The sequence below is a fragment of the Periplaneta americana genome, chromosome 15 (genome assembly GCF_040183065.1).
Source record: "Periplaneta americana isolate PAMFEO1 chromosome 15, P.americana_PAMFEO1_priV1, whole genome shotgun sequence".
NCBI classification, from domain to species: Eukaryota; Metazoa; Arthropoda; class Insecta; order Blattodea; family Blattidae; genus Periplaneta; species Periplaneta americana.
The window spans coordinates 120,398,692-120,422,926 of NC_091131.1; the positions used below are offsets into that span (position 1 = coordinate 120,398,692).

The following is a 24,235-nucleotide window of genomic DNA, read 5'->3' on the forward strand; positions in this document are numbered from 1 at the left end:
AAAATTTACAAAGAGAAACTGATTTCCTCTTTATTCTCAGGAATTAGTTATAAATATGAAGTTACGACTTACAGGGGGAAGATGCATTTTCGGGACCACTGATTATTGATGATTCTGTTTCAGATGGAAGTTAATAAACTAAAACAATATATACCAATATCAAATTATATAATGCTCGAAAATTGTGGTTTGTCACTCCTTTCATTAATTTACACGTTTCCTTCCCACTTACGACAATGGAGAGATCCTAAATTCAAGACCCATCTATTGTTTTTCCTTTTGTTCCCTCTTGCCATATTACAGTGTTGCTAGGAAGTTTAGGGACACCTTATAATTCTTATAAAATGCTGCCTTGGCCTTAAATTATTAGAAAAGCTAACAATGTTTTTAACTGTTGATTAGCAATAGGAAAGACAATGTCGAAAAGACAACCTGGTGGCATTGGATTAAAAAAAAAAAAAAACAATAGGAAAGACTAATTTTTAGTGCAATTTCGGTATTTATATGGTGACTGTTACTCCTTATAGAGAATTTATAAGTTTTTCAAACAAAATAAAAAATCAATTAACACGAACTGATAACATAAGCAAGAGCTGGATTATAAAAGCAATACAAGCTAACAAAGCAGTTTGGTCGACCTTTTTTTTTATTTTTCGAGTAACTTCAGTGTATGTTTCTAAGTTACACCCTAGATCATCTATGTAACAGATAACTCATCACTATGTTTAAAATCGGCAGCACTTTGAAGAGAACAACCGCCAGGATCGCCACCCGTCCGCCATAAACGAACATGAGATGGCAGTACAGTCGCTAATTCAATTCAAATGGCAATTATGACGTGACTCCTTATGTAACAACTAGATGGCAGCGTAGTAAACCTGACAAAAGTTGTTAACTTCAAAGCCTATAAGGCCGACCTATCTGTTATATATATGATCTAAGGTTACACATAAAAGACATACATGCATAACACATAGAAGTTATTTAATTTAGATATAGTGCTCATATGTACTGTTGATAATTTACTGAACAGTGACAAATAATATAACACATACCATCAATATTGAGCATCATCTTCCACTGGGATGGTCTCACAGACTGATGGAAACCAAACCACACCTCTCTTCCTCCACCTAATGGATGGTAATAACCATCAGGTGATGAGAAAAACGACCTCCCAACAGGTGTATATGTCATTGATGGTAAATGCCGCATTACAACATCAAGGGCCTGCACATAACAATGAAAGTTAATTGTACACAAGAATATGAATATTAGGACTGAAAAAGCAAAAATAGGTTTTTATAAGATTACATTTTGTCTAATTTATACAGATAACAAAGCAAAGTAATATCAAATAGAAACATTTCTTTCAAAATGTCATGTCCTTTCAAAAGTGATTATTCTTCCAACATACACTTTATCAAACTGAAGATATTAAATTACATACGAGACTTCATGCTATTTTGTGATGCTAAAAAGGTGCTTAAACTCTTTACACCAAGACAAAGCATTATAATTTCCAACTTCTTGCACTAAATATTAACACACTATGTTCAATAATAATAATACACTATGGAATATATAAAATTTCATTAACAAATAAGAAACCAACTGAAAAGAATATACTGCTGTTGTAGGCCTAAAACAATAGACTAGTGAAATAAAGAAACTGGACATTCACTAGGAAGAGAAGTTTAGGACGTTTAAAATTAAGTAAAGAAACTGGACACTCACTAGAAAGAGAAGTTTAGGACGTTTAAAATTAAGGTTAAACACATTGTCTGAAAGAACTCTTCAAACTTGAAGATTCAAGAATGTTGAAGAAGAAATGTCAACACCAATTTTAATAATTATGAAAAGGTAAAAGCAATGTCAACAAATTGAAATTAATATATAGATATCAAGATGTCTTTCTTTCTTTCTTTCTTTTTTTTTTTTTTTTTTTTTTTTTATACATGCTTTAACATCTGTGGTCATATCGCGTGTTTAGGATCTGTGGATATGTCAGTAGGCCATTTTCATTATTGTTGAGTTTCTGTTTCTATTATGCATTATAGATCACTTGTGTTCATGTAACTGATAACAGACTTTGATTAATGTTCATGATATTGGTGACTGAGGTGGTGATGGATCATGGCATGTAAATTTCCAACCTGGCATTTGCCTTTGTAACTGAGATGAAACTATAAAAAAAAAAAAAACCCAATCAGATTGGTCGGCCACAGGGTTTGAACCCGAGACTCTCCAGATGCGAGTTTCAAATGCTACTGTCCAAGCCAACTCGTTCGGTTATCTTATTCATGAGAGACTTCCAAAAGGCTGATATTATTACATTTCATGGCCAAGAGTACCGACAATAATTTATTTAGTCATTAGGTACAGAACAAGTTAAATATATAATCTGATGTAATATCCTTAATGCCTGTTATGAAATTATAACTGACGTATTTTCCCAATAAGTAGGTAGAGATGTCAACTGAACACAACAATCTTTACAATTGGCATTTATTTCACTTCAGCAATATTGTTCTGTGTGCACTTGTGGGCAATCATAACCCTCTGTATAACTGGTGTCTTCTGTGTGTTATTTTTAATAATAGGTCTTCAAAACACGAATGTTCCCTGAAGAGAGTGCCATCATGATCAGAGCAATGCCATGTTGCCACAATAGTATGAGCAAGCTGTGGTCACTAAATTCTCCATCAGGAAATGGGATTCCTTTGTAGATACAATTGATGGCTTCAATTATACTTGTGCTGAACAAAAACCATCCATTCTCTCCCTTAAAGGCCATTTGTTGCCTCATGAAATCTATCCGAGCATCAGAGGAAGAAAAAATTGGACTAGGAAGCTTCTCTCTGTCACTATGCTTCTACTTGCAGCTAGATAGTTCACTTGCCACCACCATACAGTTCTTACTGTAAGCTACAGCACATGCATGCATTTGGTTCCACAAGATAACAAATTACATATTTCTCCTTGTATGGTATATTATATTTATGCATTGGACCAGTATTAGCAGAAACATTGTGACATTACTGAACATATTATTTTGTACATGCATGTGGAATCTCCTATTAAGGGCCATTTTTACCAACGCTAGTTTTCTAAAACTCTGTTAATAACATTATCTAGAAACACTCAACTGTGTGTTCACCACAGCATTTGTTATCTTAGTTTTCTAAAACCTAGATTTTGTTTCAATTCACTTTGATCCTTATAATTCTCATCTTGAAACCAGCATCATCTGTGTGGTACTGCTTGAAATGAGGCAATCTTGGAAAAAAACAGACTAGCATCATATTAATTCTCATTATCAATCTTTTTAATGTATCCAGCTGTTTGCCGACAACATAAGGTCCACTATAGTCCACTGTAGTCTTTTCAGTTCTTGTTTTTCATGAGAAATGAGGGGCATTTTGATCGATGTTCTTTATAGATGCCTGTTGCTAGTAGCCAGAATTGGGGTGTAGCCAATATATACTACAGAACTGTGTCTTCTGCAATTGGTACTGATAGTTCTCGATTATAATAACACTAAAAATAAATAAAAATGAGTAATGCAATGGTATAGTTAATTATGAAGATAGTTTTGCTACCATACAGAACTGTGAATAATGCTGAAAGAGGAAGAAAGAAGCTTAACATGACATATGAAGAGGAAGATCTATTATTGGAACTTTTACCGAAATACTTAAGTGTGATTGAAAAAGAAAAAGAAAAAGAAAAAGAAGAAGTTACAAACGAAATTAAAAATGTTAAGTGGAAGGAAATACCAAACAGCTTTAATTTTCAAGGAATTGGACTGCTCATAATTCTTTGAACTTTAGAAGTGTATGGGAAAATCCACACGTTTGAGATGGGCAGGGCATGTAGCATATGTGGGCGAATCCAGAAATGCATATAGAGTGTTAGTTGGGAGGCTGGAGGGAAGAAGGCCTTTGGGGAGGCCGAGATGTATATGGGAAGATAATATTAAAATGGATTTGAGGGAAGTGGGATATGATGGTAGAGACTGGATTAATCTTGCTCAGGATAGGGATCGATGGTGGGCTTATGTAAGGGTGGCAATGAACCTCTGGGTTCCTTAAAAGCCAATAAGTAAGAAAGTATGGGAAAATCTTAAGACTTCCAGGAAAGTGTTTCGTGTAAAATTGTGAACACTGATTCTAGTTACTATAACTTTCCCTCATCTTTATCAGATGTTCCAATTATCTACATGCCATTTCCTTTTATACAAGTTATCCTGGGTAATCATATTTTATCAGCCAATCTTCTGCAGATAAAATCAATAGTGTTCGGGTGAAGAGGGGTTAAGTCATTTTCAGTGGCAAAGCTAAGGTAAAAATACTGAGTAGGCTGAAAAAATCTGCTTACTTTGTATTTTTTTTTAAGCAGATGTTGTTTAACGACTTTCCTATCAACATTTTTGTGACACAAATCCCACAAGATGACGATGATCACTCATTTTCACCCCCAAACATATACAGGTATAACAATGTAACTAACTTGTCTAACAGTACCCTTTCAGCAAAGGATATTTCTTATACCATGACAACTGAAAATTTATATTTTGTCTTCCTCCATCTGCTATTTTAATATGTAAATGTGGTGTCGATCTCCCATCTCTGCAAGCACATTTTGTTTCATATGTCCAACTTGAAAACAGTTTCTCTTTTAATTCTACAAATAATGACCTCATTGTTCTCTCAGTATGAGCCATTTTACACAAAATTAATATGTAACACACATACATATGCACTTTTGATTAAACTAACACTCAAAAACACAGAGCATTCACAGAACAACAAAACAGCGCAACATATTGTGAAGGTGAGACTAGCCGCATTTCATACCAAGATGTAGCAAATAGATAACCCCTTCCTAGACCCCCCTCCTCAAGCTTGTGAGCCACGGTTGTAGCCATGTCTTTTGAGGCTTCTGCTACAAGCCTCGCATTGAACTCTCCATCCTGGAATAACTGCCAACAGTGAACTTAATATATGGAAAGACTAGAGTTAAACCAAGCGTTATAATATATCGTTATTACAAACTTATAGGCCAACTGTTACTAGGTATAACTCCAATTTTTTGAGTAGGCTAAGCTTCAAAAGCTCGCCACTGTTCATTTTTTTGTGCAACTGGAGTTTTGTTCCACATGTGAATACACAAGTTAAATTCTACAAGTGGGTGTGCAAAAAACAAAATAATACTAGCATTTGATGAATTTTATTGTGTAGAAAATTATTTGCAATAAGGTTCCGAAGTTTAATTTCAATTTATCTGCAAAAAACAAAATAATACTAGCATTTGATGCATTTTATTGTGTAGAAAATTATTTGCAATAAGGTTCCGAAGTTTAATTTCAATTTATCTCAAAACTCATATTTATGACTTCTCTCCCTTTACCCAAACACAATCGATTAATAATAACTGAGTTGTTACAAAACCAAGACAATTATGTTAGTAACAAAAGAAGAGTTATGGTAGTGCTTTGATCCAAAAATCTGAATAAAATGATTATAGATGCATTCGTGAAAATGGCCCTAAGATATTAAATGCACTTTTAACATACAGCCTTGATACATTAGTACATGGTATGCGAGAGAAACTGGATTCTTTCTGTTAGCCAGAAATTCTATTTTGTTTAGTTTGTTTACTAATAATAGCTTTGCTTTCCTAAAATGAAACCATCCTTGGAAGTTGGCATCTCTCAAATCGTTTTAAAAGATCACCTCTGTTAATATGCAATGCTTTGTGACGTTCCAGGGAGATTATATGTAAGTTATTTAAATACCGCAATTTGTCTTCAAAATTATCAAATGGGTATCTGTTCACCATCTTACCTCGCAAAAAATACATAGATAATACTGGTTAAGTTCTTTAAGTTTGAAGTTTAAGTCTCTTCCAATCACTAATTTGCATGATGCACCTTACTTAAAAGGAGTAAAAAGCATTAAGCTGAGAGATGTAAACTCTTAAATGATGTTGATGCACTTCAATATACACTCTTCGTAAATACTTATTTTAATCATTTTAAAGGTAAATTTTTCACTTTTAACTTACCAAAATAGCATCATATGGAATCTGCCTTGTGCGTCCTTCAAGAGCTTCTTCTAAGGCAAATAATGATACTTGCGCCACCCATTTTATTGTCACTCGAAATACTCTATCTTTTCCTTCACCAGGCAATGTTACCTAATAACATATAAAATTGGCTTATATGAAACATTTAATACTGATGTTGCTCCAAAGGAAAATGTAATATGTCAACATTTAACACTTCAACCAGATCCAGATGCATTCCAGCCAATACATGTGCACGCTCTCACATCTTCAAATAGGTTTTCTACTTTGACCATTAAGAGACCTCTGCAAAATCCCAGTATGCTGATCTTCAAATATATGTCCACAAAAGAGGAAACTTCGTAATTATATATTATTGGCAATAACCATGTCTTTCAGAAGCATATTTCTTTCACATGTCAAATTTACGACAAGAAGGTTCTAATTTATTTATTTTATGAAAGACCCCATAAGAGGGAATTTTATAACCCTTGCAAATCCTTCACATTAGGATCTAAGGACATCTCCAGGCAAAATGCAAACACACTTTACCTCTACTGATCTCAAAATAAATAATGCATAAATGTGTAATATTTGTTACTAATAGAGCCCGGATGTTAGGTAAAATGTCTTATTTAAACTGAGTGTAAGACCTATTAAAGATACACGTTTCCATACATTTGAGGATGATAGGCCCAATGTTTATTTCGCCTTTTTTGTCTATTTTAGCTCCCGTTCCCTATTTTAAGGTTAAATGCCTTTTTTTTAGCCTTTTTTTTACGTCGTTATTGTACATTTTCTATATTTTTAATGCATTTAAAATCAACCACACATTAAAAAAAAAAAAAAAAGGAATGGTTGTACAAATTAAAAATACATATTCACCTCACACAAATATTTGCTGAAAATCTTATTCTCCAGCAATACATATGTTTTCAAGAATCACAAACTTTTCTCCCCTACCGATTCCATCTTTTATGTCACTTAATAAAGAAGTTTGAACAGTATAACCCTCAGTGCTCATGTCACTTCGGAGTTTACCAGCCAAAAAAAGGGGATGAGGGAAGTATTAAAAGCAAGTCTCCAGGTCCCGTTACTGTTGTCACTTGCATGCACAAGTCACACGTACTTTGAAATCTCTAATCCCTTCTCACATCCCTCTTTTTGAGACAATACACAGTTGGTTTTCGGTTTTTCCCGATCTCTGAAAGAGAGCAGAGACAGTCCTTCTGAACTAAGTTGTTTTAAGTTTGCTCCAATCACTTCAGTAGAAGGAAGATCTTTTTCTTCCATGAAAAATGTTCTCTCTGACAGGTGGCTCACTATGACAGTTGACAACATAAAAAAGCATCTTGTTGTGACATGTAACCAAGGAAAGTGAGTACCGGTACCGTATGGGATAGTTGATTAAGTATGTCTATTTTTTGTCTGTTTCCATGAATAATAAATGCCTATTTCACTGCCTACTTTAACTAAAATAAATGCCTAAACATCCGGGCTCTAGTTATTAATATTGATGACTTGATTATGAGAAAACACAAACACACATATATATACAAAACATACCTCTAATTCCACCCTGTCATTTCCTATAGGTAGTGGATCCCTGGTGTATAGATTATTTCGTCCATCAAACACAGGCTTCAGAGTTCCGAATATTTTACTATATGCATGGACCATTGTTTCGATGATTTCTCTGTTGACTTTACGTGGGCATTTATCTGGCTGGATGTTGATATCGTAGTGATGAACGAAGCCTCGAGGCATGGATATTTGGAAGTGATTTGCTCGAAGAACTATTGGTCGACCTTCCCGGCCCAAATTGGGTCTTCTTGGGCAATTGAACACTGCAAATAACACACAATTTTATGAACAATGTCTCACTTTAAATCATAACAGGATTCTATTCATACTAATGAGATATACAACTTTTCTACGTAAGGAATATTTTACTAGTCAGAAATACTATTGAAATTTAATACACAGTAATCAAGAATTGAAAATTTTCAGCATGGGAAGTTAATAATCATATACAGTACCAATGACTTCAAAATCTCTATAAAAGTGTATTGAGAATGCAGTGAACTCCAGATTACACATTTGTAAAAGTCAACCTGCTGTAGAGTTTCCAGAGTAATAGTGCCTAATTTTCTCTATCTTCTATTCTACCAAACAAAAGAGTCATGAAATATAAAGAAACAAATACTACATTGTACAATATTTATTGTCCTTAACATAGTTGCCTTACAATGATTCTTCAACTGTTTTTACACCTGTATGTACAGACCCAGAAACAAAATTTCGGCCATCTGAATTTTCCAAGTTCCAGTTATAACACACTGCACATACTCAGTGTTTCTGGGTCTGTACAATTTCACAGGTCTATCATTTATAGTTTAGGAAATTTTAGAACCAACAGAAGTGACTGTGTAATACTTTTGAGAAACAGTGAAAAATAAGCTTCATGCAGTGATTAAATACCGAAGTGATGCAGAGATTTTAGACGTGGAACGACAGTATGCTACTAAGCATGAGCAGTATGTTATAACTGGAACTTGGAAAATTCAGACGGCCGAAATTTTGTTTCTGGGTCTGTATGTATATGCAAACAGTCTCCTTTTTAAATATAAAAATATTAGTCTACACATATAAAAACAAAAGGTGGAAATCTAAGTCGAGACTTTTCATAAAACTACAACTGTTTCTAGAGTTCAGGTCAGAGAGAGGGAAGGATGGAAGAGTGAGCAAGGGACGAGGGGGGGAGGGAAGGGGGAGGGGAAGAGGGAAAAAGAGAGAGAGAGAAGGAAAGAGAATCAAGAGAGTGACGGATGGTGGAAGACAAAAAAATTAGAAGGTTCACATGGTGCATAGAAGATAGTCAAGTTACGCAAACAAATTCACTGCAATGAACTTGCTGCCCCCACCCCACCCCCCAAAAAAAGTGGCAGCAGACGGACAAGTGGGTTTACATAGGGAAACCTAAGAAGAATGCTAGTGAAGTCACGGAAATATGGACACACAAGTGGCAAGAATTATGAACGTACAGAACTGAGGGTGCAGTGAGCAAATTAAAATATATACTGTGGAATTCCTCATATCCAGCACAAAATAACTGGGTATTCCAAAACAGCAGCAATTTTGGATAAGGAAAAGAAAAATGAATATAATATACTAAATAAGTTACAAGATGAGATGCAATCTACATTTTTAATGAGGCACTAGACTGCAGTATTACTGCTGTGCACTTAACACCAAAGGTGTTTTAGTTGGTTATTTAAAGACACTGTATCAACTGTGGGTTATTTAGCATCAATGGAAATGGTGATAGCGAGATGAAGCCGAGAATTCACCATAGATTACATGACATTCTTCTTACAGTTGGGGAAAACCTCAGAAAAATCCAGGCCAGGGAATCAAACTCACGCTTGAGCGCAGCTACAGATCAGAAGGCAAGTGCTTCTGCTGACTGAAATACGCCAGTGGCTAACACCAAATGTTATATATTATTATTCAATGTAGGACAATTTAAATAAAACATGACACTACGAACATACAGATAAAATGAAAACTCTGTATATCTTTCCCATGTCCGTTAAATGTTTTGCATGATGTACAATTTATAAATTATATTGGTGGGTTCAACCAGCCACATAGTCCAGTGATCAGAGCTCCTGGCTACAAATCATGAAGTCCTGGGCTCGATTCCCGGTCATAGCACAGCAATTATTACTGAAAGGGAATTGTTCCTGTGTTCTTTAGGTTGTTCAGATTTAAGACCTCTCTTGGTACCACATAATCATACATGGTCATTCTATCATATCATTGAAGTAACATAACTCCAACTCTCCAGGTGACCGAACCTCAGAAGTGAGTTACACGTAAGCCACTGTCACAAGAGAAGATCATAAATATTTAAGACAACATGGTGGCATTGGGGAGGGGGAGAGGGGAATGGTGAGTTCTCTGAAAAATAAATATTACGGAACAAATTTGAACCTGAAGAACTCAACTTCTCTGATGTCACTTTTCATTAACTTATATGAATGTTATAATTTACTTACTCGGCAGTTCAGGAGGTTGTGGAGGTTGATGTGGTTGTTGAGGAGGCACCAGACCCATGGCACCAGGTGGAACAGCAACAGCACCTGGTGGACCCACAGGCCCTGGTGGACCTCCAGGAGGTCCAGGGGGAGGGGCTGAAACATGTCACCCAATAATGAACAAGTCTGACAATATAAAATGTAATTCTGAGCAATAAAAGAGCAGAAAACCTGTCAGCTTAAAATTCCTACATGTCAGGTATTTTATGACTATGCCACAAAAGAATTCACTACATTTGCAACTGTAAAAAGTACGAAGAGAATGTTACATTTTAAATCCAGTCTTGAAATAAAACACTGCACACAACATGACACAAAACTAAACAGAAGTGTGCATCACTAGTACAGCTAGGATTTGTATGTAGTAAAAGCTAATATTTTTAGTCGGTATAGTTTATAAACATGTCATTATACTTGTCATTCTTGCCATTCAGTACTTCCATTAGTTAGAGCTAAGGGTTTTAATCCTCTTAACTACACTTACAAAACAGCGGGGAATTTAAAAGCTGCATTGTTTAGTCCTTGTGACTTTTCTTGCATTTCGAGTCTTGTTAACCAGGCTTAAAATCTTCTTAACCGGCATCACATCGACTCAACTATACTCGATATCATTCTTAACTCTTACTATGGTACATATAAATCCTAGCTCTAATCATCAGGTAAATTCTGATTATTTTAAAATGCGACTGCCTATATCTAGAGCCACTGCACGTGAAGTCAGAAACACTACGGCAATGTAAAAATAAAATTTTCTTTATACTTTTTCTTCTTCCTGAAAGCGTGAAATATAACTAAGCAAGAAATGTAAATGATTAAAGGTTCAAACTAAAAACTGAAAACATAACATTTAAGCCAAAGCAAGCAAAGCTTAATTTTCTTTTACAAAAACCTCAGCAGAAAATCATGATTCATACTTTCATTAATATGAAGTAGCAGTTGATTCCAAAGTGATCCTCATGTTGCTTGCACACAATGCCTAAATGGTAATTTTAGCAACTCAACTACGTTTTATGGTTAATCAATTTCAACAGCAGTCTATTCCAAAATGCAAAAATTTAGAATAAATAAGGTAGAAACTTTTTTGGCAAGTAAATATTTGATAGCTTGGAATAGATAATTCAGTGTGTGTTTCAGAGGATTTAAAATTTACTTCAAATTTGTGCTTCACTTTTTATTATGCATTCAAAATTTAAGTTTACGTGCTTATAATATGCAGTCCAAGTTGATTATTTGATAAGGTACTCAATACCCTCATAAAAAAAACTTTTAATTAAAACAATATACATATATACCTATATACAGTAAGTGCTAATGTATTGAATATTACTCCTAACTTTATAATTTTTAGTTTTACCATAAGATATTATACAAAATTTATTGGAAGTAAATCAAGTATTATTGTTCCAGTATTTTAGGGGAGGGAGGAATATTCGGGTATAATGCGTGTTAAAAACATTTTTTTTAATGATAACCTATAATAATAATTTTTACATATTCGGAATTTGCACTAAATTTTATAACAGAGAGTGATTATAAAGTTCCAATATATTTTTAGGGAAAATGGCCGATTTTGTGTTTCTTTTATAGTTAATAAAGAGAACGGCTGTCGTTTGAGTGCATTTACAGGGATTATCATACCAGGAGGTTCAGGTGGACTTCACACGAAAATTCCACAAACCCAGTCTCACCAGATTTATATCAGACTTCAGGAGAATAGGTAATGTGCAGGATGTTGAACGTTCTGGGATGTCCAGTGTATTGGTCGGAATGGTACAACAGGTAAAGACTGCAATTACACGAAGTCCAAAAGCATCAATCAGAAGGCTAAGCCAGGAGCTCGGTATACCACAACCGACATAGTTGAAGATTTCCCATTACACCTCGAAAAAACGGGCATACCACATCCAGATCCTACAAAAGCTGGAAAGGGAAGACTACGCAGGCTGTGAAGCAATGTGTGATGACCTGTTGCAGGCAGTGGAAAAGGATAATTTGTTGGAACATGTGCTCTTTGAAGATGAAGCCATTTTCTACATGCATGGCACAGTTAAATGATACAACTGCAGAGACTGGACAAACAGCCAAATGAGATTCTCCAGTGGGAACAAGATACCCTAAAAGTCAATGTGTTGGGGATCACAAATTCCAAAGTATACAGACCATTTTTCTTCGCAGAAAGTTTAGTGAGAGGTGCTTCGTATCTCAATATGCTGTATTTGAAAACCATGTTGGGTCCGATAAGCTGTGCAATAATATTCTAAAATTTTATTGCTACAACTGTCAAACTTACCAGTATACAAATGTGATTGACTACATAGATGCCATTTATACATATTAAAAGATAAATGATAAAAATTTTCGGTTCGAAAGAACCATCTTCAGATCAATTAATGAACTTACAGAATACATTATATAATGCAAACAGTGAAGTATGTATGAGAACATAATGGGTATCAGTAGTGCATATAAACATCATAGGTTAAAATAGAATAAAAACATAGAACATTACTTATGGCTTTTAAGGAACATGGAGGTTCACTGCCGGCCTCACATAAGCCCACTATTGGTCCCTATCCTGAGCAAGATTAATCCAGTCTCTACCAACATATCCCACCTCCCTACATAGAACATTAACAACTATCTATAATATAGAGGTAGTACAATTACGTATTGACAGAATGTAATATAATTAATCATTGAGAACATCGATATTCTGTGTCTGTTCTTTCAACCACAACTGCAGTAGGATGACATCTTAAAAACTGTGGTTTTCCAACAGGATGGAGCCCCTCCCTCATTTCGCAAGGATTGTTTGTGCATACCTGGATGATACATATCCACTTATGCAATTAGGAGATTATCACGCAGTTGGACTCCACATTTTCCTGATCTCATATCCCTCAACTTTTCTGCATGGAGATACATAAAGTTGCAAGTGTATCGGTTAAAGATCAACTTCACTGACCATCTAAAGGAATATATGAGGCAAGCTTTGCTCAACATCATATCTGCAATACTAGGAAAGATGTTTCGTGATATGGTGCATCACTGTCGTTGGAAGTTGTGTGTGGAAATGCATGGTGGGCATGTGGAACTTCGCTGAGAGAAAACTGTGATAGATGATGTGTTTATATTGTATGTGCTAGAGGTATGAATCAGTGTACTGGTTCGAATTTAATAAAAAGTTTTTTCTCAAAAATGTATCGCAACTTTATAACCACTTGTATGTGAAAATACTTACAAATGGCTTTTAGAGAACCTGGAGATTCATTGCTGCCGTCATCAGTCCCTATCCTGAGCAAGATTAATCCAGTCCCTACCATCATAATGTACCTCCCTCAAATCCATTTTATTATCATCTTCCCATCTATATCTCGGCCTTCCCAAAAGTCTTTTCCCCTCAGGTTTCCAAACTAGTGCTCTATAGGGTCTATGCATTTCTGGATTCACCCGTATGTGCTACATGTCCTTTCATCTCAAATGTCTGGATTTAATGTTCCTAATTATGTTACATGCAGTTCTGTGTTGTGTAACTTTCTCCATTCTCCTGTAACTTCAACCCTCTTAGCCCCCAAATATTTTCCTAAGCACCTTATTCTCGTAACAACCTGTTCCTCTCTCAAAGTGAGAGTCTAAGGCTGGTATTCATAGTCGACACTTTATACCACCACTTTGCAAAGTGACACTTTTGACGAAAGTGGCTCATTCATATTAGTGCTATTCGTGACACTTTTGACGAAAGTGGCTCATTCATATTAGTGCTATTCATAAACGATTGAAGAAGTGCACTTTACAAAGTGTTACTCTACGCCAGCAAAGTGTAGCTACAATTTGGTTGGTAACAGAAGTCCCACAATGCATTGCAAAACAATGAACAAACAATAACAAATTAATGTGTAACCCACAGATTATAATGCTTATGATTTGAGTTGGGAACCTAATTTATCGCACGAGAAAGAAAATATATATTTAAAGTTGTTTTATTTCAGTTTCTAGTTTTCGCTGCCGATAGATTTCAGTCAGTTCAGATATACAATATTTTATTAAATAGGTAGTGATACTGCTGGTGAAATTAGGTTAGGTTTTGTACAGTACATAGCTGATCCATTGATTTATATAGTTAGATTAAGTTTTGTACATATCTTTTTCATTGATTTATATCGTTAAGTTAGGTTTTGTATGTATCAGTTCCACTGATTTATATAGTTAGGTTATATTTTATACATATCTTCTATTGGTTTATGTAGTTAGGTTAAGTTGGACTGAGTAGGGATAAGTTTTGTGTATATATTTCATTTATATCGTTAGGTTAGTTTTTATATGTACCTTCTTCATTGATATATCGTTTTATTCCCTTTATTTTAATTTCTGTCTTTTTCGTGAATAGTGAATAGAGGTCAAAAGAATGAAATAAACACATTAGGCCTATTGCTATTATTATTATTATTATTATTATTATTATTATTATTATTATTTTCTCTCTCTCGTTTCCATTATTGGCTGCTCTTCAGGAATATTTTTAATGCCAAATTTTTCTACAATGCAAAACAAAATAGGCCTAATGGTATGAGATCTCTTTTCATGGTGAGGTTATGACTGCACATGAACTAGAGACACTATCTCAGCAAAAGCAGCCTATCAGATGTATTGCTTACCGGCATGAAAATATATATTATCAAAATAATAATAATAATATGAACATCAAGATAAATCTTATCTCAAAATACAGGTAGTCAAAGAAAATAAAAATCGTTTTAAATCTAATATAATTACGAATCTGCTTAGAAAGCACGCACGTGAGATCTCGCAATGCCAATTTAAGATAGTTACGCCTATATTAGATTGAAGTTAGTTTAATATTATTAGTTTAATATTATTTAAGTTAAAAAATTCGTTTCCGTAATAAAATTAGGTTATAATATATATCACTTCAACGAATTGAGGTTATAAATATACGAATGTTACTACAGAAATACCTGAACTATAATATTATAGATATTAATGTATGGTACATATCTGTAGCATAGAATTTTAATGCAGTCAATAACTGTATTATTGGAGGCACTGGCAAACCTCTATTATTCGTTTTTGTCAATAGGTCATCAAAAAGATTAGCAATCTCAATAACAGTTTTTTTTATCAAATCGGAATCGTTTTTTTTTTAATTCTATATCATTATAAAATTCCACGGGATTGTCTTTAGGCCTATCCCTAATGTAGTACTTTCCTATATTGTCCACTAATTGTGCCACATTTCCCGCATGTTCTAATAAATAATTCGACAACTTCCAAGACGTCCGCCATTTTTCTACAAAGTGACACTTTCGGCTCAAAGTTTGGTCAGAAGTACACTTTCATCCAAAGTGATCCTTTGCACCAAAGTGTCGACTGTGCAACGGAAAAGTGATAATTTGCGTCTTCCAAAGGACACTTTAATCGAAAGTGTCGACTATGAATACCAGCCTAAGTTTCACACATTTCAACTCATGTATAGTAGGACACGAAACTAAACAAATACTAATAATATGAACAGAAAAATTATTTAAAGAAACCACAAAAAAATTTTCATTCCTAAACTGAAAAACGTCCATTATGGTTTTTCTCTCTAATAGAGAAAGAACATGTATCATAACAATTGTTATAGAGACAGAATAAGAAATCAATAAGGAGTATGTAATTTGCTCAATTAAGTACACTTGGATAGGAACATAACACAAACACTTTCGAAAATAGTGAAAAAATTCAACAGAAGAAGAAGCATAAAAAATAAGCAAAAATTCGGAAGAACAAAGAAAGTTGGAAAGTTAAAGGAAGGGAAAATGTCCTTGATATGATCTTATCAAGATCTGTCTCAATCTACAAGAGAACTCCAATACAATATCAGTCATGCATCAGTAAGGAAGTTGCTCAAAGCACAGCAATGATATCCATAAAATACAGTTTCTGGAAAAAGTGAAGACGATTTTGACAGACGGAATGAGTTGTGTGAAACCTTAACTGAGAAAATAAATAAAATACCAGATCTTGTGAGGCCCTTATATTTTCAGAAGAGAGAACTTTCTGTTTAAATGGCAGTGTCAACCGTGGTTAACTGGTCTCCTGACAACTCATGTGCACACACAGCATCCTCAGAAAGTTATGTGTGAGTAGGTTTAGCACGAAACAGTAAAACTGGTTCATTTTTCAGAGAAGAAAATTTAAACTCTTGTAAGCACCTACAGCTTTTGCTTATCCCAGCTTGCAGATAGTTGTTTCCTAGTGTCCTTTAGGAAACATCTTGAGTGCTGACTCACAATATGATAAATCCACCCAATAAGTTCACTTTGATTAACATTTCCTCTACTTTGATAGTGCTGAGTCAATGTGCAGTTGATCTGCTTTAAAAAGTGCTTCTTTCATATCTACATTAGACTTGAAATACACTATTTTGTTCAAAAAGCACTCATTAATTAATTTAATTTATTACATATTGCTTTTCTGAGAAGTATTTTATTATGCACTAAGTGAATTCTGATTCGACATTCACCTTGTTTCAGCAAAATGGTGCTCCTGTGTGCATTTTACTAGAGAAGTAATAGGTTTCCTGAACAAAATGTCCCCTAGTAAATGGATAGGGATGGTAAGATCACCTGACCTAACCCACTGGATTTCTTCCTGTGGATGTATTAAAAAAAAACCAAAAATGTTGATCTTAAAGAAAGAATACCTTTCCTGCAACTGTGTGGAAGACAATGGATAATTTTTGTGTCAGACCAGAGCACTGTTTAGCTGTGAACAGTTGTCACTTCATAAATCTTAAATGTTTCTTTATAATGTTACAATTTGAATAGAACTGTCAGGTAATCATCCAAAAAATAAAAAATATGGTCTTATAAACTCAAAAATTAACAACATGGCAAAATATTTCTTTTTACACATAAATTTAATGCAGATTCCCAACACGTAAAAAAGTAATATTAGAGTGCATTTAAAAATGTTTTTGTTGCACATTGTTTACCTGAATATTTTTCTTAATAATGGCGTATTATTACTTCTAACAACTTTTGTATATGACATTTTATGGTAAAATTAATCTACACTTAATATATATAACATTTCATCATTTTATCGTAAATTGCTACACTAACAAAATTTAACTAAAAATACTGCAATCCCCCCATTCCCTTGCACAATTATATACCACACACATACACATATAAACAAACGATTACAAGTCACACAATCTGTAAAAAGCTGAAGATGAGTTATTTCAATCTATACAGACGCAAAATGGGTTCTTATATATTATATTAAATGTATTACAGTGTTGTGAGTATTAATGTGGAATTCAACCTAGCTCTATGTCTGTATAATACAAGATCAGTCTATTTCTCACAAGCTTACAAAGCTTTGTGATTACTGCTTATATTACTTTGTAAATAGTACATCTACTCCTATGTTGGTCACTGTTAAATAATGCTATTAATATGCTAATACAGGTGACCTGCACATTAATCATTTTCTACAATCATTTCAAACTCTTCTGAATTATTAGGTAAATAAAACTAAATTCAGTAATGTGCTGATACATGACTATGCTCACTACATAACTACAGTAAAAGGAAGTGATGACAATACTAATCCTAGAAAAGCAGCAGTAGAACATTCAATGCATACTGGCATACCCAGGTTGCTTGGGGAAGGAGGGCGTGTGGGAGAAGGCTCAGTCATCCCCGCCATACCTGTCCACGACACTTCTGTTGAGGGAAAACGAGCCCAAGGGTTAAATTAAAGCAACACATTATTAGTACAAAGCAAATACAAAAACCAACAATCAGCTGCAAAGCAAATTATTGCCAATTTATCATGCAGGAATCACATTCGCAATAAGTACCAATGCCATGAACCTTAGAAATTTCACATTATCACTTCTATAATGAAAGTCACTTTAAATATGTGTGAATGAAATTTCTATGGTCTTGATTGAAACATAAGTAACAGCGATAATATGCATATCTTGTCATTTGGAGCAAAGCGCAAATCATAATGAACATGCAATAATACAAGGGTAGAATTCTTACCACTATAAAGACATAGTACTTCCGAACTAAAAATAATAAAAACAAAGCTAATTTTGGCTTTTACAACCACATTTGGAAAGTTTTCTCTATAACTTATAATTAAGCTAATAATGGGACATAAGTAGTTCTAAAGCAATAGAGAAATTAAACTTTCCAAGCACAGCTGGAAATCCAAAAACTTCATAAGAATCCCAACACTATGAATGCCTCATATTTCATGAATAAATGTGAAAATAAAGACTGTCAACACTGTCTACAGATTTTCTTACAACAAACTAACCACATCCACACTGTTACACAAAACTGCCCCACAGCCAAATTTGCCCACATGCGAAAGAAATACTGAATTCTACAGCATACTTCGATGCTATTTACAATATTGGGACAGTCGCCAATAAATTTCTGTCAAACTTGTAGTGTTATGTATATGTAAAATACAGTATGTTAAAACATAATCAATATTCGGTTTTTAATTCTACATTCATGCATCAACGATTTAAGACCTATCTTTCCAAAGGGATTAAGCGCCAAAAACGTTTCTGAGACACTGCTAAATGCATGTTGAGATACCTCCAACACAAATGAGTCATGGTTGAACTACGACAGGGCCTATTTAGTATGAATATGCTCATATGGATATACCTCCTTTAGATTGAATTAAATGAAATTCGAAGAATTGGCACTTAGAATCTTTGGAAAGATAGGTCTCCAATTGCAACCAATGATACTGGGTGGTGCATATAAAAGTAGCCTGTCTCCCTTTTGAATGTGAATGCGATATTTTGATATGCTTGCAACTCCATTACTGTATGCTATCGTATCGTATCATAACAACAGGAGTAAATAACTACAACGATGGACAATTTTATGCAATAATCGATTGTTGGCATACTTTCTATAGTATTTCATCGAATTACACATGTCTGTTCGCATTTTGATAATGACTTACTCAAGTAAATCATTTTGTAGACGAACAGACATGTGTGGAAATTCTGGAAGTGTATGTGAGAACAGGTTCAATTAAGGAAACCTACGAAATTTTCAGGGACAAGTTTCCATATGAACGACAACCGGCAAAGAGAGCAATACAGAGTTTGGTTAAAAAATGGCGTGCTACAGGATCTGTGCAAAAATGCGAAAAGAGAAAGAGTTCCTTCAGTTCACACGCAGAAGTTATTGAGGCTGAGTGTATCTGAACATGATTAGACGTGCACAGCTGTATATTGATGCTGCAGGGAGCCATTTCAACATCTTCAGCACTTCGCATCTATATTTACTTTATACTTACATGGACTACTTTTACCTGCGCCACCCTATATTACGAATCATATATAAACAAATTAGAATAAGTGTAGGTTAGGTTAAAAAAAATTCATTTCAAATTAAACAATCCCACATCTGATAAAGTGATAGAGTGGAAACGTGCATTATTCTCTGTAAACATTACTAATAAAGTTAACATACTTTTATCTTATCCTGGTGACATAGTATAAATTTTAACAAACTGTTAGCAAATGTCAGAAATAGCTCATTACTTCACATGTGAAATAATGGTATCTTAGGTACAATAATTTCATCCTGTGAAATAATTGTCAATCAGAAACAAACATTTCATTTATATCTGGGTGGTAACTTTGTAACAAAGGAATTTTCACATCATGCTGACATTCTAAACAACTGATCATAGCATTACATTATACCTTTAAGAAGAATAATTACTAGGATAAGATAAAACATTATACAAGGTCTAAACAATATATACCGCCAAAATTATACAGACTATACATCTCGGTCTATTAACATGATGTGTAGTGAAATTTTGTCCTTCTATTCTTTTTTATTCCTAAAATACCATGGTTTTAGAACTTACTGTAGTCTAATATTTACTCTTTGAGTAAATATGATCTCACTGCCAATGACTTTTCATCCAACACATGCTAACACCACCACAAGAGAGAGACAAAAGATTACCCTGATTTGTAAACAAGGATATCACCACAGTTGCAATGTATGTGGCGGACTGAAGTAAATAATGATGGTCTATCATCATTTTGAAAAATGTTAGACTCACAGATAAAATTTTTTTCTAGAGAAACCACAAAAGTTACAGAAAAAGGTTATTACACTTTTTTGTTCAGTAATTTATGCTCTATCACCAGTATTTTTTAGCAGTTTATATCGTTTACACTCTGTATATTACACGTGGCTAAAATTCCTTTACGTGTTCGTGAGAAATTATGATTCTCACTCGCAAATAACAGTAAATTTAAGCCACTTATAAAATAAATAACTCTTACTGTACAATACAAACAACCTTAATGATTTCACTCATGTTCTTTTCCATGCAATTTTTCATAAATCATACAAAACTACAACAATTATGTTCTTTCATCACTACACGTAATGTTTCGTTATTTTAAAATTAAAGTTTGCATTCATGATGTGCACATATTGTACAGTCTTCGAAACAACTGATGGCGCACGGATATTTTCAAAGTTCCAGAAAGAAGACACTGCACATGATCAGAGGATGGGCAACCAGATTCACAAGCGAACTACTACCTGAGATGATAACATTCGTTCTGTTTTGTTGTATGCCATCCCTAAGTAGCCAGAAGTGACACGGAAAAGAATTTAGTGCAAATAAGTACTGCAATAAAGACTGCAAATGAAAAAAGACAAAATAAAGAAAACAAAAAAAAAAAAAAAACAAAAAAAAAAAAACAAAAAAAAAAAACAAAACAAAAAGAAAAGAAAGAAAAAACTCTAAGGAACACATGACAGCAGGATCGAACAGCTACCGACTGCATGGGAAACAGGCTCTTTCTCCACTAGATTAAAACCGTCCATGATAGAAATGGTCTGTATGAAATGAAATATTCCAGGACTTGCTTAAATTAAGAATTTGAACATTAACTTCATTTAGTTTGAATTAATGAGACATATGCTGCATTACTTGTGGAAATAAACCATCTTGTTATGACCTGTGTTTTATAAATGAAGTAATGGGATGTGAAAATCGTTATTTGCTGTATGTGACCTACTTCCTTTTATTAATATACAGTATTATATTTAATCGTCATACTATGGACTAGGGATGTAAGCTATAGTAATTCATTCTGTAACAGCAATTCGAGCCAAATATTAATCCACAGGTATTGGGTCTAAAGTCTATACAAAACTAGAAAGGTATTGACAGTTCAGCGGCTTCAAAGTGTCACCATGGCAACCGCTCAAACTAGCCAATCACAGACCATGACAACAGGCTGACATTGCCAACTGTTTTGCAGCGAGCCAGTTGCTTTGTTCGGATGTGTTGAATCTTCGTTACCATGTTACAGCAAGTATTGGTGTTCTGTTGTGGCTATTGTTTTCGTAGATATTTTGTTGTTGATGAAGGTGGAATTTTAAATTTAATGTAATTGTGGGTGTATTTGTAATGCCATTTATAGTGTCCGTGTGTTTCACTTATACGATGTCGCAAGGCATCACTCCTGCAGTTAGCGGCACAAAATGAACCACGAGCTCAGAGGGAGAAAGGAGTGCTATAAGGGACAGTAAGAGGTCTAGAAATAACGGAAAAGGTGCTCCTCTTACAAGTCAGGCAAGACAAATAGTTTGTAATGTGCGGGACTATTTCAAGAAAGAAGGTACAATGGCGGGTCTCTTATTCTTGTACAGCAGATGGTAAATAGTACTGTCAGCTCCTTAGTTCTGACACGGCAGACAGGTGGAGCAAAGAGCCGCATTGCACTACTGCACAACGTTGCTTACTTCCCATGTGTGTGAGAGAGAACTGTCAATATCTTTCTAGTTTTGTACAGACTAAGTTGTTCCACTTAAAAAAAAAATTGAATGCAGACAGATAACATGTATAAAAATTAGCGATGTTATTTAATGAAAATTAAAATCCCCACCTGATCAGAAATTGAACCTTGACCCCTGATGTAGTAAACCAGCATGTTACGGATTGCTCCACCAAGATGAACGATACAGAGATGGCACGAAGAGAGGCTTACAGCTGCCTGAATTGAACTCAAAGGAGACAGCATACATACAAATTTACTGGTGTGAATAGCTCTTCAATAATTGAACTTTTTCACCACCAAAAATCGTACCATCAATTTTCTGTAAGACTGTACATGTAAGACACTACATTTATATGTTACAGGAAGACATTTTCTACGATAACGGTCAAAACAAATTATACTAATCTACATAAAGATTAATTTTTCTGGTCCTACAGAATATATCTGTTATGGTAACAATGGTTATTAGAGGAGAAAAATTCGCTCCAGCACCAGGGATCGAACCTGATCGGCATAGATCAGTAGTTAGAGCACTTGGTATGTAGAACCAAGGACCCGGGTTTGATCCCTGGCGACGGAGCGAATTTTTCTCCTCTAATAACCAAAATTATACTAAGTTTAGTATCAGAAGCACATTTTACAAATTCGCTTCTCTTCTATCTTCATTGGGATAAAGACATGGCTCAGTAAAACATCTATTCTACGATTTTAACACATACAAAAAATAACTTTGTACAATTTCTATGCAATATTGCATAAAATAAAATAAAATAAAATTGCCAACTTTTTTGCCACTGAGATTTTAGACAGTTGTCCCTTACACGCACGCACTTTATAAATATAGTCTTACTATGCCACACGTCTTAGTACACCATAAAACGCAATCTTGCAAGGGGTGTCGGACTTAGTGTGAAACTATGTGAACTCCAAACCACTTGCTTACGTATCTCACTGCAAAGGTCATTGTTTCACTGAAAGAACTTAGAAAATATTGAAGAGGAAATACAGGAGAGATTATTAATCTACTAGTAATTAACTATTAATGGGTTCATGCTCAAATATAAAAAAGTTGTTTCCCATACTAACAACTCAACTGGTACAGTACTGTGCTTACAATGACTGCATATCTGGGTTCAAATCCCAGTGATGGCAAAACAGTATTTGTGGTGGACAGAGCCAAGGTTCCCGAGGGTTTTTTTTTCCGAGGTTCTCTCCCCCACCTCCAGCATTCCAGTCACTTTCCATTTCAATATTCATTACCATCATTTCAACAGTATGTGGTGAAAATGGTGCAGCGCAATGTACTATTGTGACTGTCTGGCATCAGTCTGAAGTAGTGTAGCAGGGGTTGATACAACACTCTAGTGGGACTTCACTGGACCATATGCCAAGCCTACTTAGCAGAATCGACAAATAACACTATATAGATGAGTCACAACATCCAGAAAGAAAGCAGTCATTTGTACCAAAGAGAGAGATTCAGGAGACTGTAATTGTAGTTTTCACTAGCCTACTTGAATTTTCCATCTTTGTATCCACTTCCTGCCTCCCAAGTATCAAGATTCAGAACATATGCATTCAACATTAACTAAATAAAATTGCATGGTAACATGAGAAATTATAGCTTAAACTTATAAATAATTTACAATAGATGGAAGTTCTTATAATAAATTCTTACAACTGTTATTATTCTACATGGTTCACATTATTAGAGGATTATTGGGTTATTTTACGACGCTGTATCAACATCTAGGTTATTTAGCGTCTGAATGAAATGGTGATAATGCCGGTGAAATGAGTCCGGGGTCCAGCACCGAAAGTTACCCAGCATTGCTCGTATTGGGTTGAGGGAAAATCCCGGAAAAAACCTCAACCAGGTAACTTGCCCCGACCGGGATTCGAACCTGGGCCACCTGGTTTCGCGGCCAGACGCGCTGACCGTTACTCCACAGGTGTGGACATATATTATTAGATGACAAAACTTGGACATATAGTCACAACACACAGGTAATATAATATATAAATACAGAAACCTATGTTGTACAAATACAGTAAAACCTGGGTTGTAATCGAAGGGGAATGAATAAAATTACGCACAACTCAAAACTATGTATAAATAAGCTTTGAATACAAGGTAATTTTCGAATGACTAGAAATCAGCTTAATAGAACATAGAGAGCTGAGAGCACTTAAGGAT

The 24,235-nt window shown here is 34.6% G+C and overlaps 2 protein-coding genes across 5 annotated transcripts in view; both read right to left on the bottom strand.

Moving 5' to 3' along the window:
* The window catches only part of Rpn13 (regulatory particle non-ATPase 13), a 625,061-nt gene that overhangs the window by 430,489 nt on the left and 170,337 nt on the right, over positions 1-24,235 (bottom strand). The gene's annotated exons all lie outside the window — the stretch shown is intronic.
* Positions 1-24,235, bottom strand: part of AGO1 (protein argonaute-2) — a 235,727-nt gene that overhangs the window by 105,091 nt on the left and 106,401 nt on the right. For 3 of the 4 annotated variants that reach the window (XM_069848071.1, XM_069848073.1, XM_069848074.1), the window contains 4 exons: positions 10,131-10,265; positions 7,636-7,916; positions 6,070-6,201; positions 1,056-1,230 (listed from right to left, as the gene is read on the bottom strand). In XM_069848071.1, coding sequence (XP_069704172.1) covers positions 1,056-1,230; positions 6,070-6,201; positions 7,636-7,916; positions 10,131-10,265 — 723 coding nt within the window. Of the gene's footprint in view, positions 1-1,055; positions 1,231-6,069; positions 6,202-7,635; positions 7,917-10,130; positions 10,266-17,833; positions 17,903-24,235 lie in introns of those variants that run through there. The other variant, XM_069848072.1, reaches the window with a different exon arrangement.